Below are 17,574 nucleotides of genomic sequence, written 5' to 3' on the forward strand. Positions count from 1 at the left end.
TAAATTCCCACACCTGGGGTCCTTTGAGACCAAAGAGACCTGCCATGTCCCCACCAGGAATGGATGTTACCTACACCTGTGCTCCATAGCTACTGTGGGACTGTGCCCAGATCACTCTAGTGTCAACTAACCACCTGCCAGTCTGGATTTCCTCCTGAAGCCTCTCAAACATTCTCATGCTCTGTAGGATGCTTGGTTCTGGCACAAGATCTCTTACACTCTCACTTGCATTATTTCCTTCCAAGGAACATGTCCCACCAGCATGGCTGGACGTTCTCCCACCACCTGTGCCTGAGTGACTTCCGCCTGCATGACCCCCACGACACACCCTTGGCTTTTTGAGATCCTACTACAGCAAAGGAATACAATATTAATATAAGAAGATGGAAGGAAAGGAAAAGATTAAAAATTTGGAAGATCCTGTACTAGTCTCAGGGTACCTCTAGGAGTCACACTGAAAACTGCCTGGAAACAGAGGCAAATAGGATTGCAAATGCCTTAATTCAAGGATGGAGGCCTCATGCACTACCCAGATGACTTCCCACCCCAACCATATTCCACTGGAAGAGTAGATTCAAAGGATAGTTTTAGACCTCAGAGAACAGGCTGGTAAACTAATTGTGCTCTTTCAATACCTGAGCCAGAACCTGCAACTCAAAAGGAATTTTAAAACTGTCTCTTCATGGATGCAAACATTTTACATGAAAAGCATAATTGCACAGATGAATTTCAACTTCAAAATTAATAGAGATGTGGGCACTGAACATATTTGAAGGCAGAGAGTAGAAAGGGGGAAAAGAAAAGTTTCAAATAAGGAAAAGGCAAGGAAAACCTCACCATAGGTACCAAATTTGGGATATTAGAACTCTTGCCCTTGAATGAAGCAACCAATCCCATTAAGATACCCCTTAAAATGGAGGGCTGTTATGGGGTGGGGGGAGGGTATAGGCAACATTAGGTCATAAACAGCCCACAAGCATTTTTAAACATTACTTTCTACTCTATTTTAAGCCAAACCTTTTAGTAGAGAAACTCAGAATTGGCCAAAGTGGCTTTTGTGAGTTTCATCCCCTCTTTTACATGATTACAGAAGGGAGAGAAATGAGAAGGCCTAGATAATACTGAAAACAAATGTTATGTTTAATCAACAATTACCCTTATTCTTATGTGATAACAACTACTCCATCTTTCTCCTGCCTTCCCATTTGGAGAAATCCAACATTATAACAATTTCTATGACAAAGTTATCTTTCTGATGACACTCCCTTCAGAAGCGTTCAATGCCTTCTCTGGGATCTGGGTCAAATCTAACCATTGAACTTGTCCTCTAGATGTTCTGAGCCCCTCTTGGCAGTACTACACATAGCCAACTTACAGAAATTCTGATAAATGAAAATCAAATTTATGCAGAAAATTGATAAAGTACAGAAAAATATACTTAAGACAATTTTAAATAGAACCTCAGAGGCATTTAAATTTTCTTTACCTACAAAACGTTCCTTGCACAAAATTTTCAGGGAGCCCCTTAAGCACAGAAACTGGGAAGCCGTGTTCTCCCCACCTTCTCACTCTGTTCCTCAGTCTTGCTTGGGATCTCAAACACTCTTCTCTACTGCCAGCCCCAGAAGTCTTGCCTACTTATCTTTTCCAATACGCTATATAAAAATACTCTCAAAATGTATTGCTTCTAAATGAATTATTGCATATTTATATAATAAAATGTTATTCAGCTAGTCAACATAAGGTTTGAGAATGTTTATTAATATGGTAACATATTCACAATATATTAAGTAAAGAAAATAGATTACAAGTCATCATTTACAATGAGTCCATTTTTTACAACTCCAGGCATAACATATGTGTGTCTCTGTGTGTGTATAAATATATCACTCATAGAAGTTTACAAACATTGGAAAGACATGTACAAAATTATCAAAGATGATTATCTTTAGGGAGTGAGATTGTGAATAAACTTTTTCTTCTATCTTTGTTTTTCACCCTTTACAATGAACATATATTTCTTTTGCACCATTAAAAAACAAACAAACAAACAAAAAAACAGTGTGAAGCCCACTCTTTTCAGAGCTCCCCAGGCCCTGGATATCACTCTACATGTTCCTCATGCACTGTTGTATGCTGGAGCCTTGGTGGGGTATGGGCCCCAAACCAGGCTGGAAATGACTCTTTGAGATCTCATTTCAGACCTTAACCCCTCACAAATAGGTTCCATCAGGAACACCCTTTACATTAAATTCCACCTTAAAGCAAAGGCTATGACAATGACCCTTCAGGCACTTGTAATATGTACATATGTTCCCACATCAATTTGTCCCCATGTGCTTTTAATGCATGCATTACATTAGTGGTTTACACACTGTCCCCAGGGATTCACTTAGATGCTTCAAGAGGCTTGAAAAAAAGTTAGATTCAAATATTTTGTAAAAATATATAATTTTAATTATTCATAAAAGTAAAAGTAAAAAATAACCTGCCACACTTTAACACAGATGAGACCAGAAAACCATTCCTTTATGCCACCTGAGTCTCTGCCATCATTGTGCATACAATCTCTAACTGTGCAACTGTTTAAGAAAACTGTAGCTGTGCATTACTCTTTAAAGAACAATCTAGAGCAACACAGCGTGTTTTTGTCTATGAAATTGAACCAGGCAGTTCAGCACCAAAACGTACAAGGTCCAGGCCTATCTGCTCATCACATTTCCTCACCAAAGCCTAACAGTGAATTGTGTACAAGGTAGTAATGGTTTAACACATCTCCATATTGCTCAGCATTTCATTTTAGTACTTCGAATAAGCATTATATCTTTTTAGTCTTTTATATTTATAAGAATGTGAACCATACTTGGGTATTTTTGAAACAAAATTTTTCTACTGAACTTCCTTTTCAAATGTAATCTGTCTAGCAGAGTATCCAGGCGTTGCAAAGTGAGCTGTTTACCAAGTGTTACTACATCTGAGTAAATCAGAATTTTCTGTGCAACCAAAACAAAATGAAGATATCAAAACTGAAGATACCATATTAGGGCAGCTGATACAGCTGCAGCTGCCATTCACACTGCCCAATGTCCATTCTATGTTCATAAATAGTTAGAATTTGAGCACTTTACACTACTGCTACCTCTTGGCACAAGCCACCATCCTTTCATGAATTATTCCAGGGGCTCCTCCTCTGTCCTCCTGTATTTTTTTTTACCTTTTGAACTCCTATGGCCTGTCCTCAATACCTAAATTATGGCATTTTCTGCCCAACACTCTCCAATGGCCTCCCATTTCATTAAAGTAAAAGTGTAATTCTGAATAATGGTGCACAAGGCCCTACATAGTCTGACACCTTGTCTCCTTGCAGACCCCATCACCTGCTACCTTCCACTCACTTGGAACAGTCCGTAAGTCTCCCCAAGAAGGTTTCTCAAGCGCTCAGGCACCTTCTCACACAAGGTCAGTGAGCACTAGACCTTGCCTCTCATTCCACCTCAAGTGCTCTTTAACCAAGTGTCATCTTCTCAGTGAACCTTTTCTAGGTCATCCTTACAACTACACTCCATGCTGCTGTCTCACAGGTTTTATATTTCCCTGTTTCACTTATCACCGTCTGAGATAATTCTTACTCAAATTATTGATTGATTGATTGTCTGTCTCCCCAACCTAGAGTGTAAACTCCATGAGAGCAGAGAAGTTTGTCTATCTTTTTCCCTTCGATATCCCCAGAATCCTAGAACAGTGTCAGGCACAAAGTAGGCAGGCACGCAGTACATATCCATTAAATAAATTCAATATTCTAACTTCAAATCCATCACAAAATGTTTATCAATAAAATAACATGTTTACTTGTTTCCTGTCATGAGGCCACTTTTAAGATTTTTTTTTGATGAAAAAGTAGTTTTACTGCCAATGAAAGAAAGCTGTATAAAATTATAAGTTCCAGATACACGCTTATGTCTTCATTATAATTTGGATCTATTTATAGTACTCAGCATAATACTGCAAAAACCACTCTGATGGCACTAATCCAAAGGTCACACATCCTTTTGAAAAAGAGTCTCTCTCTACCCATTAGTCTTCACATATGTACAATAATGATGTTTGATTTAAAGGAGGATTATTTTTAAGAACCTTCTCTGGATTACATCATTAACTTGATAAAAAATAATTAAGGCCATCCAAGGCTTTCCCCAAACCATTCCAACCATCTTTTCTAACACTGTCACATTCTGGGATCATAAATTTTGTCACATGCATCTGTTCACTCAGCCCTTTTTCCTCAAACCACAGTCTCTTTTACATGCATGATTTTGTTAAATCTTCAAATCACACACACATTCATTAATTTGAATATACCCTTGTGGAAATATCCAACAAACAACTGACACCCTATTGAGCTCAGTGTATCCATGTGGCTAAAACATGGCTCATACCCCATGCAGACAACTTTCTCCTAATCATTTAGTTTATAGCTCTTTTCCCCAATGTCCATCTTCCTCCATTTCATACCACTTGGCATGGATGTGTATGATTTTAGAACAGCTTCACCTACAAGTGAGCATGAAAAGTTGAATCTTCATCAGGAACTGATCAGGTGATTTTTAGAATCCAGAAATGTCAGTTTTGTCTATGGCCATACCACTCTGAACGCACCCAATCTCATCAGAAGTGTCAGTTATGCCAATTTCAAAATCTTTTCTTCTCAATCCAATTATTTCCTTATCCTAATGATATTGCCTAGCATATTAATATGAAAATCTGCAGAGTGATAACTGGATAAAACCTTCATGTCCAGAGCTTAGAAAATTGAAAATGAAATATCTTATAACAGCCTAGTCACAACTGACTAATTTTTTGCTTGCTGTTAACTACAACAGACATTTTAGTAAGGCACAGATGCTATATCAAAATAAATATAAATTGATATTGTGGCAGTAGTAATGAGTGCACTAGACAGGGATTATGGAGCCGGTCTAGCTGCATCCAATTCTACCTTGAAATCACCAAAGAAGTGTGAAGTCCAAGTAAATTTTATACACTTTATAAAAAAGTCAGTAGGAGGTGTTTTATTTCAGCCTTTGATCCTGGTGGTTCAAAATGAACAGAATTGTCACACTTTAAAATTTAAGCACTATACCCACCTACGTATTATCTGTAACTGTGTCAAAGTAGAAGCCTAATTTTCAATAAAAATACAAAACATTCCTGCATCACAAGGTTGTGAACAGAAAAACAAGCACCTGGAGTCAATAAAACACAAAAATCCATCAGCTCTGCTGATCTGTATGAGTTTATACTGAAAGAAAAACTTCTACTTGACCGGATTCTAGACAACGAACTGAATATTACATGTCACATCTCGATCAATTCTTCTTTAATCACATTCTGTGATTAAAAGAACACAGGAACATCCTTCTTTTTCTGATTTATTTATATTGAGATCTTAACCATCACTCTGATCTCTGCAGTTTCTACTTCCTTCTTTGGCAGTTATTCTTCATTGCTAGAAATACCAGCATGCCTTCATATAAAATCAAATTCCACATATAAATCATTAGCCTGTTGCCATTCTGTTAAAAACAAACAGAATCCCAGATTTTATAAGCCCTCTGTTTTTGTTAAATCCATTATTCAAAAAGATTGACACAGGATGGAAGGCGCTGGTGATCGACATTTCTAGCCGTACCCTGCGTAGCACCCATAGACCAAAATCACAGAAAGTGTTGGCCATCCAGATCCTTTAGAGAAGTCCTCATAAGCAGATGAATACCATGTGAGACAACCACACCTTATTCTTTGTGTGCTGAAAATGGGCAAATCTTGCAAAAGCAAAGAATCTGAAGGTGTATGGAAAGGAAACAGATTTGGGCTTTGAGGAGGGCATTCTACATCTTTCCGTTTTCTAGATCAAAGTTCTCTGGAGGGTGTGGCAGGAGGAGCTCTGTGCCTGGCACTGCTGACTCCTGGCTTGACCTGAGGACCTACGTGTCAGTTAGGGATGGGAGTGGTAAGAAGAACCAGGCTGGAGGGAAGGACATGGGTTGGCTGCTTTGTCTCAGCTTTGCCTCAGGGTGTTCCAGCAGGACGCAGGGTGGGCTTCAAAGGCTGGGAGCCGATTTTCAGAGTCCCCATTCCCTACCTGACAACCACACAGGGCATTCCTTCCACATGTAATGTCAAGACCTCACTACATTTTCCCACTTTATGCTGAATTCTCTCAAACCCAGGAGTCCAGGACAGGAGGAACTCAGATCATTCATGGGTGCAAGCCCTGGGCATCAACAACATCACCTCTGCTGAAATGAATAGAGCAAATCAATACAACCATAATTCAGTGCCTTTCAAAACAAAGAATATGGCTTCATCTCCTTCATCTAGTTTTCAGGTACACAAGAAGTATCACATTTTACACCTGTAGGAGAGAACAGCTGGTGTCTGTGCTGCCATATCCCTAGATGTTACTAACAGCCATGTGAAAACTTGGAGACATGCCCTAATTTCTAAATGCACAGTGAATCAATAAAGTTTTCCCAAGTTTTACTGCAGTTAGAAGTTTCCACCTTAACCAACTCTGCCCAAACTTTTGAAAATCTATTATAATTCCTAATGCCTCTTCGGGATGAAGATTAGCCATCTACAGCCATCCTTAGCTTTGAAATTGCTCTGTGTAGAGGACTTCAGTGTGACCTCAGTTATTTCCATCCACCGTCTACTTTTGCCGACTGAAATCTTACCTAAATAAAGGGCAGCCACTAAAACGACCCAGAAATCACTCAAGTAAAAAGCCAAAGTTTTCCTATGAAACCTCTTCCACCAATCTCTTCCCTGCTACCAATGCATTCCGACACGCAATCAAGACAGGACTCTCCCAAAGCGGCTCTTGGGTTTCACCTGACCGACTCTCTTAGGAGATCACCTGTCCTTTTTCCAAACTGTGCCTGCTTTCCTCGGAGCCACCAGATCGCGCACCGGAATCCCCCGAGGGCGGCGCGGGCCTGAGAGCCCGGGACTTACGTTGTTCATGTACTCGCTGAGCAGGTCCTGGAGCGCCTGGCGCACGGCGTTGCACTCGGCCACGATCCGCTCGCGCCGGTCGTCGCGGGTGCACGAGGAGTCGGCCATGAGAGCCGCGCCGCTGATGATGCTTTCCAGGCGCTCCTCTAGGGACGGCCGGAACCGGGCCTCGCTGAACGTCATGGGGTCCAGGATGATCTTGTTCTGAAAGGAGGACAGTGCAAAAACAATCAGCAGAGAAGAGGCGGCTGCCTTGGCACCCTGTTTTCTAAACGAGAAATTTCTGAGGCCAGGACAAGACTCTGCGTGGAGAAGAAACTGGCTACTTGGATAAATTCTAAAGTGGCCTTGACAAAGTCTCAACTTTCTGTAAGATACTTTGTCCTGAATCTAATCTGCAGGGAGAAAACACCATGCTTTGTTTCAAAACTGTGTTCTTGGCAAAGGCTATCTCAATGGAAGGGTTTTCGAACGAGATCGTGGCACTGGCTTGACATTTTTTAAAATTTGTAGCCTTTGAGGAAAGCACATTTCAGTGTAGCGCTTTGTGGGGCTATGGAAAGATTTTACAGCCCCAGACTAGACCATAATACGTAACCAAAAATAGGACTGGTACATACATAGCATGCATCCCCTTCAAGAGAAGCAGAGAGTCCCATGGCAGGATGCCTTCTGAAACTTGAGTAAATAGTATCCAAAAGGCATATACAGTACAGGTTACTTCCCACTAGGAGCTAATATATTTTGTATAAAAACTAGCATTCTAGAAAATGACTCATAATGTGTGTGCATGTATGTGTGTGTAATCTGTCACAATTAACTGACAGTATCCTGATAAAGGTGCTAACATGTTCCAAAAGAGCTTAGATAAGGAGAAAACAGAGACGTTTCCTAAAGGGAAGGTGTCACAGAGCGTTTATGCTTAGTTTTGCCCCTGCTAAGCCTGAGGATCCTGGAAACATGTAGGTAGTGATGTCCAGAGGTGTACAGAAATATGCATCCAGAATTCAACAGATATATCAGCCTGTATGAGGATCTGGGAATCATCAGGGCTATGTGGACACAAGGTAGTGAATGGTATACTAGCAAAGTGAACAGAACAAGAACAGGCCTAAGAGGGCCCAGTTAATCCCAATTTCCAAAGGTTTACAGAAAGGTAAGAATCAAAAGGAAGATCGAAAACATAGAGCAGAACCTGGAGAATAGTATTTCCAGCAAGTCAAGGGAGTGGAGAGACTGATGAAGTGTATGGTAACTAACTGCAGGAAATAGAGAGGCAACGCCAACTTTGCCCAATTGCTGGTTTCCATTAGGGACCCCTTTTCTGCTCCAAACAAGGAAGATCATTCCAACAACGTTAATCACAGTGGAATGACCTGCTGCACTAATGGCTCGCTCATCTTCACTGGAGGTGCACACTCAGAGGTCCAAGAACCAGCATGGTAGTGATGGAGTAAATGGTCTTCTGACCCTTGGATCCTTTGATGGTATTGCCATTCCATTGCTCTTTCCTTTGATGTTCATCATATATATATGTGTGTGTGTGTATGTGTGTGTGTGTGTGCACACACACACACATATATATTTAGAAAGCATAATTTACCATATCCACAAATGTAATAAGGAAACCAAATGATAGTAGGTAGTCATGCCATTGCCCACCTGCCATCTGCTGAGTACCTACTATGTGCCTACTAGAGTCCTTAGTGCTAAAAAGAGGGTGAAGAGCATAAAAGACACTTTTGTGATTTTTTTTTCCCAGTAGGATATAAAATAGCTGCTTAATTATTACAAAATAGGTCGGAGGATGCTCTCTGGGAATAGCTTGCCGTAACTCTCCAAAATATCCTAAGGTATTTGCTGAAAGCTGTGCTCAAAGTATCAGTGGCTTTATTCCTGTCTTACCCCTAGGTGCTTTGTGACTGCCTGGAGGGGTGGGATAGGGAGGGTGGGAGGGAGGGAGACGCAAGAGGGAAGAGATATAGGAACATATGTATATGTATAACTGATTCATTTTGTTATTTAAAAAAAAAAAAAAAAAGGATCAGTGGCTCTGATTCTCTGCTTGTTGTTAAAATGCAAATCTCCACAGCAGGGAGATCCCTTCAGCACAAAATGATGTCCTAAGGAATGCGTGACTTCGAAAGAAAAAAGGACCCACTAAACACAGACCATGTCTGAGGTCCACTGGAATGGTGGATTTCCTAGGAAATTACTCATTGGTCGAAGCTCTCTCTTCAGTTTAGAGGGCAAATGCGTGAGGTCCTTCCTATGAGCTATTCTGTGGCAGGTTTTGGCATAAAGACTACCTTCACATTTGCACGTTCTTAGATCTTACGAAAAGGATAATTTTTACTTAACTCGGAATAGCATTACTCAAATCCTGTCCCTTGTGCCTAAATAACCTTCCAAACAGTATCAAAAAATCACATGGAGTCCTCAGTACAGTGGATGGCTTTGCAGGGTATATCTTACAAGTGAGATTCCCAAAGGAAAGCTGAGAGGGGACCACAGGTGCCCTGCCCCACCTGCCATCTGTACTAGAGTTCTGTCTGCAAGGACTCTTCCCAGTGGGATCCATTTGAATTATCTCTCTCTTTCTTGCTCTCTTTCTATCTACCACTTTTCAGATGATGCATTTATAATATATATATATATATATATATATATATATATATATATATATATTTTACCATGTAACATGCATTAAATACTGATACTCTAATTAAAGAAATATCTGATCAAAATATAATTAGACTACTTTCCTTTATAAGGATTGCTGATTTTCAAAGCACTCTTTTATAGGAACCCATATTAACAAAAAACAATGAAAAGTGTTTGTTCTGCTTTGAGGTTTCAGGAGACTCTTCAAGGTTATATATCGGCTCTCGGATGGATTTTTATTATACTTTTGGACTAAAAAATATAAAGAAATGCCAATTTGATGGAAATATACTGAGGTAAATTTGAACTCAATAAGGGCAATTGTAAAACAGTTTCCCTGTAGAACAAGGAAAATGTACTATTGTCATTATAACATTATTTCTTAAATTATTTTCCACGAAACACTGAGCTTAGAGATGGAATGTTCTGATGAAAAAATAAGTTTCCTTAGCCAGATATGTTTTGGAAATGCCGCATGGCTCAGGGTACGTTAGCACATGAAATGCTTTGAGGAGTTCTGCATTAAACAAGTCCGTCTCCTGCAGCATTCCTCAAACCTATTTGCGCATAGAGGGGTCCCCTTTAAAATGCATGCATTATCTATGAGAACCTAAGGAACACGCTTTGGGAAACATGCCAAGAGAGAATTTACAGTGTCAGCCGAATGAGCTCCCCACCTGCCACAGCCCGGGGCTGTCATGAAAGTAAACGCATCGCAACATTGAGCTTCAAAAACTCTGCATAAAAGTTACACTGTTCATCACATTTCTAATAGAATTATTCATTATGTATAGATCACAGGGGAAAAGCTTTTAAAAAAAATCTCCCTGGAAAAGAAACAATAAATTTACAATATTCCAACCTATACCCGTGGTGGAGATGGGAAGTACTGCAATGATGGATGTGAACGGCTAGCAGGAAGAAGCCACTTAGGGGAGAGAAAACGCGTAAAGGGCATTGCGCACGTGCACGTGCATCTGTGTGCATGTGTGTATATGTGTGTGTGTATGTGTGGGGGTGTGGATTGCCTGTGTGTGCTTATCTATGAGTGGATGGGTTCGGGTTGTGTGTAATGGGTGGAGGGGGGCAAATTGGCGGGAGGGGACATGGGTTGTTTGTGTGTGTGTATGTGTGTGTGTTTTCAGAGGACTGGAGAGCTCTCAAACAGGCTTTAGAAAAACAGAAAAAGATAAGAAAAAAAAACAAATGAAGCCAGGGGCTTAAGGACTAGAGGAAAAGACCATCTACCGTTGCTAAAGTGATAGGAGAAAACAAACTCCTCGAGGTGAATCCTAGGCAAAAATACAGAGAGTGAAAGCCAAAGTGGAGTGAAGGAGGAGTATTGCTTCTGCATATTTGAGAGCGACTTAAAAAAAGAAACAACCGGGCAGGCTCTCTTTGCTAGCACACTCCGGGGTCAGCTCAGCCTGTCCGCGACTCTCTGAGGCTGCCCTCTACTGGCCAGAAAGGGAGCAGCAGCGGCAGCAGCATCCAGCTCGCTCCCTGGTCACGGAGGGAACATTTCACGGGTAACATGCAAGCACCAAACAGAGAAAGGGCAAGACCAAGGTTTCCTATCTCTCCCTTTATGCCAAAGGTGTGCTCCTGCAAGAGGATTTTATGCTGTTTCCAATTGTACGGACTTATTTTAGTACACTGAGATCTTACATTTTAAATATCTAAGTCTCTCGTTTGCATCCTTAAAGCTCATTTAATCTTTTTATCCTTTTGATCTTTTAGTTCATCTCCTATTGTCATTTTAGTTCATTTTAAAATTGTGAGGCTACATTTCTTACTTTACCTTTTTCTTCTTTTTTTTAAGTAAGCCTTACTTTAATTTATTTTTATCCTGTCTATTCTCAGTCCCTTTATTTCACTAGCATAATATTCTGTGCTTTGTGATTTTTCCTTATTTTTTATTAACATCTTTACTTTAAAAATTAATGTTTTCATTCTTACGTTTATGGAGTGGCAACTGGAAAGCATGGCTATAAAGAGAGCATTCCCAATAATTCACCCCCAAGCAAAGGAGGCTAGGATCCTCTTCTGCCATCAAGTTGGAGCCATAACAGTCTCTCTTGTCCTACATAATTGATGTCCCATTTTTTCCAATGTCGAACTCTATAAAAATTGTAACTTGAAATAATTCAGGGAACGATATAGTTCAAAACTACTTCCCCAAATAATAGATTTACCTGTACTCACCCCACATCCAATTGTTACAAGAGCACTGCTTTTAAATCGCACCTATCATGCATTCTCTCTACAGGGAGTAATGTGATCTAAAATTTCAGTACTATCCTGGGACACTGAGTTATACTTGTTGCAGGCTCCGATGCCACAGCAGGCAGCAGAGAGACCTCTGTCAAAGCAAGAAGTTGAATGCATTACAATTGGTTTGAGAGGTCCACAATTCTGTGTCTGTGATATTACTACCTCCATCTTATTGAAGAGGAAAATTATTCCAGAGATGTTTCCCCATGTTCATACAGCTGGGAAATGAGGACACCTGGATTTGAACACAGGGCTTTTCACTTTAAGCCCAGCATTCCTTCCACTGTTTCAGATTGCCCATGTTCGGTTGAAATGAGTCTAACAAATCATAATTATAAAATTTTATTTCTTATTTTAAAAAACCATGACATTCTCCTAAACCAAGTATAATGGTATAAGTATAATCTGTCATACTGTCTTCTTTTATGTCATCTGGGTCAACGTGCCCTTCCCATGGATAGTTGAAAGTATAGCCATTCATTCAACAAATGGGTGCCAGTTACTGTAGGTGTCTGAGGGCACAGACTGAAGAATCCTTTATTTCAGGAGGTTCACTGTCTAGTAAAAGTAAAAACAGAATATGTACAACCAAGTGTAATTTGGAAAATATACTGACAATGTTAAGGAAGAGCTGAGTGATGGGAATTTGCACAGTTGGGAGGTGGGAGGTAGTCACAGAGATCTTCCTGGAGGAGATTACTCCTCGGCTGGGACTTAAAGAGTGAAAAGCAGTTGACCAAGCAAAGTCAGGGGCCGGAAGAGGCAATGAAGACAGAGTAGGAAGTGGTAACAAATGCACAGAGGTGAAAAATATCACAGTATATGAAGAGTATCAAAAGAGGTTTATTGAAGCTGAAGTGTTAAGTGTGAAGTTACAGGTATGGTGCCATGAAGGGGTCCCAAGCAACTTTCCTTTAAGAGAAACTTCTGCATGAATATAGGTGACTGACCGTCTCCACCTGCTACAACTGTAGATCCACCAGTTTCACAAGGAGCCATACAAGACCCCAGCAGCCCCTGTCAATCACGGAGCCATTCCTGCCCAGTGGGGACTTCTCCAGCAGGCAACATCTGCTCCTGCTCTTGCCTCTGCAATGGCCATGCTGAGACCTGCTTGGAACTGTGTGCTCAGGCTCTTCCGACACTGTCCTCTCTCTCCTGCTCTCCTTTCACGGGTGTTTGACCTGCACTGCAGTCAAAAAGCTCTCTTGGCCTATTTCTACTGGTTCTTTCCCACTACACCCTTCAAAGGCAATTCCTGTTTACACATCTAATCCCATCTATCTTGGGATTTGCTTCTCCAAGGACTTGAACAGACAAAAGCAGGAATAGGAGACAAAGTTGGTGAAGAGAGCAACAGCCGTGTTCTGAAGAGCCTTCTATGCCATAAGACGCTTTCTCTCTGTAAATACCCCTTCAGACAATGAAGAGTCATCAAGAATTTAAAACATAGGAGTGATGTAATCCTGTGTGGCTGCAGAAAGTTTTCCCCAGAAGTAGGGAAGTCAGCTTTGGCAGGGGTAGAAGGAGAAGGCGAGAGAGCAATTATCAAGGCTTCAGAGCCCAGAAGAAAGATAGGCTGAGTACAAGATTATGTTTGTATAAAAAAGATTAAGGGCATGTGTTGGGACACAATCAGAATGTGAATCTGCAAATGTGGAGATATACTGGCTATGAGGATGTAGAAGAAGGAGTCAAAGATAAAACCTAAATTTCTGGCATGGGTAACATCAAAATGTACACATCAACCACTTATATCCTGGGTATCAGCCTCCTTTTATGCAAATAAAGTTTTATTAGAACACAGTCAGGCCTATTCATTTACACACTGTCTATGGCTATTTTCACGCTGCAATGGCAGGGTTTAAAATTTAGGACAGAAACTGTATGGGTCACAAAGCTTGGGATATTTCCTATTGGTTTTTTAAGAAAACATTCACTGACCTTGAACAACTGTGACAGGTAACAGATAAAGAAGAGCAGGTTTAGAGTGCCTATGATTCATTTACATGGAAAAGTCTTATGGAAAGTTGATTATAAGTGTATGAAAATGGACCAGCTATAAAGATTGAGGATCATTACAATAAAGGCAGGAGTGGAAGCTATGAGAATGGATGTGCTATCCCAAGGAAAAGAAATAGAACGAGAAGAGCAGTGAGCCCAAGCCACACTGGGAAGCCCTCAATGCATAACAGAGAAAGAGCCCACAAATGACATGGTAAAGAATGGTCAGAGAAATCTGACCAGACCCAGGAGATTTTATGGCCATAGTTTATAAGGGAGAACAGTAGGAAATTCTCTAAAGAGGCCAAATAAGATCAAGACCAAAAATGTCCTTTGAAATTGGAAGCTAGGAAGTTATCAGTGATAAACTGTGTGCCTATATGTGTATATCTGTGTGTATGTACTTATTTATTTATAAATATTTTAATCCAAAAGGCACATCAGCCTATGGAAAGTAGCAGAAGCAATCTGACTACTGTTGAGATGAAAAATAAATATTTTCAAATTCATAAAAAAATTATTTACCATTTTCAGGAAGGTTCTAGAACACAACTAGAAAAGAGAAAGAACAAAATGGTATTAAATTAGGAAGGAGAAGATAAAACTATGTACGTCTGATTGCAGATGTTATAACTGCTAACAGAAAAAAATGAGAATCAACCACAAATTTATTGCCAATTTTTAAAAAATTCACGAAAGCACTTGTATTTATATGCAAAATCAATTACCTTCATATATACAAGAACTAACCAATTTGAAAGAGCAAAATTACAACAAGAATTGCAAAACAAAACACACAGGAAAACACACTTTAGATGTCAACTAGATACGACAAGAAATGTGCTAAAGAAAGATGAATCGTACAGGCACACACTCTGAGCACAGGGCAGAGCTGGAACTGGGATGCACACCCTCTCGCTCCAGAGTCTCTGATTTGGCTACTACACTGCGTTTCCCACTGGTATCTTTCTGCATGCGTGATGCTGGTCAACACGAAGAAGTCAATGGAACAGCTATTTCTCCATCTCAGACACTAAAGTAGTAGTAGTACTGTACATGATTCTTTCTACTTTAAGAGGGTATGGAAAACAGTGAAAAATGAGCAGGAATAGGGACTTCCCTGGTGGCACAGTGGTTGAGAATCCGCTTGCCAATGCAGGGGACACGGGTTCAATCCCTGGTCCAGGAAGATCCCACATGCTGAGGGCCACAACTACTGAAGCCCGCGCACCTAGAGCCTGTGCCCCAAAACAAGAGAAGCCACCACAATGAGAAGCCCACACATCGCAACGAAGACTAGCCCCCGCTCGCCACAACTAGAGGAAGCTGGCACACAGCAACAAAGACCCAACACAGCCAAAAATAAATAAATAAATTTATTTAAAATAAATGAGCAGGGATAAAAGCTCTTAAAATGCTACTTTATCCTACTTTTCATTTGTTTTCTGTCTCAAGCTGGTCAGCAGACATTATAATATACTTTTTCTACCAAGAAGGAAAACACAAATATCTGTTAATCTTTCTTGAGCTACGAATTGACCATCTTAAAGCTGAACTTTGTACCAAACTAGACTAAAAGCAGTAACTTAGCATGACTGGCATACCTAGTAAGATCAGGAGCATAAAAGTAATATATTACAATATTTAATTACAGTTATGCCAGTAGAAAGGCTCTAGCACACTCATAATGCCTAATGGAGTGGTTTCATACCCACAGATTTAAGTTCCCAAGATTTTCAGTGCACAGCTGAGGAAGGTGGAGTGTTTTTCTTTAGTAGCCAAGAAACTGCTTGCTAAAGACTGGGAGAAAGTCTTATTTATTATCTTTAGATCTTCTGGCTTTCAGTGTTAATTAAACCCTTTAGAGAACGACTTAGTCATCTCAAATGCACACAGAATTTTCAAAATGCCAGAAAAGATAACAAAGAAAACTGATTTAATCAATGGTTTTCCCAAATCTAATCTTATAAACATGGAAAAAGCAAACGCTAGTGGTAGGAGCAAGTCCTGTGGTTTTCTGCGCTCTTTGTGACAACCCTGTAAGATAAATGTGCCCTGGGTTTTTACTACCTTCATAGTTCAAGGTGGCAACTAAGGAAAATAATAAATTGTGCTGTTGTACCTCATAAACACCAGACCCTCACTACCTGCTGTCCAACATAGCTATTTCGAATCAAACAAGCAGAAGAAAGAATAAATGTCAACATTTCCTTCTGCAGCCATTCACTTGCATTTTTTAAAGATGGCAAAAAAGAATTCTCAAAGAGGCAGGTAACATTAGTTAAAGTAATTCTTCTAAAGGAATATGTCATTGTGATCTGGAGTAATTAAAGCAATGCAAGTCAGAAAGCCAAAAGGATGTGCATGTTTAAGTGAGGGAATATTTCTCTTTAATTATTCTGAGATTTTCCTAGAATAGGCAACAATGTACATGTCTTTACTTCCTTTCTTTTGCACCTTTATCATCACCCCATCCTCCTATTTACCTCTGCGTATTTAAATTGTGTACTTTGTCTTGTCTTGGGGTATAACTGGATAAGTTTTATGTTTCACTGATAAAATAGCCCTTCCTTCCTTCCTCTATTTCCCAGGTACAGAGTTCAGAAGTCCGTCTGTTTCTTGCTGCATGAAGAAGTCCAAAGACATGTGGTCTGGAGAGAACAGTGCCCCAGTCTGGGTGAAACCTGAAAATGACTGAGCCTGCCCAGAGAACGGTAAGCTTTGGTCCAGCTCAGAGCGTCCTGCTGCCTTGGCATTGTCCAAACGGTCTAGGTCACAGAGGTTACAGAGAGTTCCAGCAGGCCCAAGATTTGTAAAGGCATTTAATTGTATTCATTGTATTATTTTGCTGAACTGATAAAATTCAAAACAAAGCAGACAAATATACAAGTCCAGGCAGTACCTATTGATTAACTATTCACCAGTGTCATTTTTTAAATGTCTGTTATCCAGTTTAAAATATTTGACTAGTAACGCCTGAGGCAGTCTCTCCCAGTCTCCCATTAAAATGCCTATAGATAGAGAGGGGAAAAAGGAATTTTATAACCCTGAAAATTGAGAATGAAAGACATCTACTGACAATGAAGCATGATCATAATTCTGGCTCTGAATGCTTTAAACACTTCTTTTAAAGATTGAAGTCCGAGATAAAAGCATAAATCAAGGCCATCTAAGTGGTGTCTAAATCAAAAGCGTGTTATTTGTTTGGTTTTAAACATTTATTCTCCCTGTAGTGTATCAAAAATTAACACAGATACATTTTCATCTTTTTCATTCTTTGTCAAGCTCTTCCCAGTGAGAATCTTTCTATCTGTACCTAAAAAGGTTTTCATGGGCTAATTGGGGTAACATTTGAAATGGAAAATACTAAAGGTATTGGGTTTTAATCATCTATTTTTTCTTAAGCTACAGAGAAACTCTAACCTGAATTTTTGGATTTGCCTTAATTTTTAAAATTGCATTCTAAAATCGATTACTTACTCTTTCTTCTCAGGCTTATACTTAAAGATAAACTAATTATACCATTTATAATATACTTAAGATACTATTTGTAATTAAACAGTTCAGTTTAATTGGAAATAAATGACAAAGATAATGACTTGATAATTACACAGC

General features: G+C 39.8%; 1 protein-coding gene across 5 annotated transcripts in view; it reads right to left on the minus strand.

The window, feature by feature from the left end:
• CTNNA2 (catenin alpha 2) overlaps positions 1-17,574 on the minus strand; it is a 1,049,032-nt gene that overhangs the window by 764,380 nt on the left and 267,078 nt on the right. For 4 of the 5 annotated variants that reach the window (XM_065891313.1, XM_065891311.1, XM_065891310.1 and 1 more), the window contains exon 6: positions 7,018-7,221. In XM_065891313.1, the coding sequence (XP_065747385.1) occupies positions 7,018-7,221 (204 nt within the window). Of the gene's footprint in view, positions 1-7,013; positions 7,222-17,574 lie in introns of all 5 variants that reach the window. The other variant, XM_065891308.1, reaches the window with a different exon arrangement.

The sequence above is a fragment of the Phocoena phocoena genome, chromosome 14 (assembly GCF_963924675.1).
Source record: "Phocoena phocoena chromosome 14, mPhoPho1.1, whole genome shotgun sequence".
Lineage (NCBI taxonomy): Eukaryota > Metazoa > Chordata > Mammalia > Artiodactyla > Phocoenidae > Phocoena > Phocoena phocoena.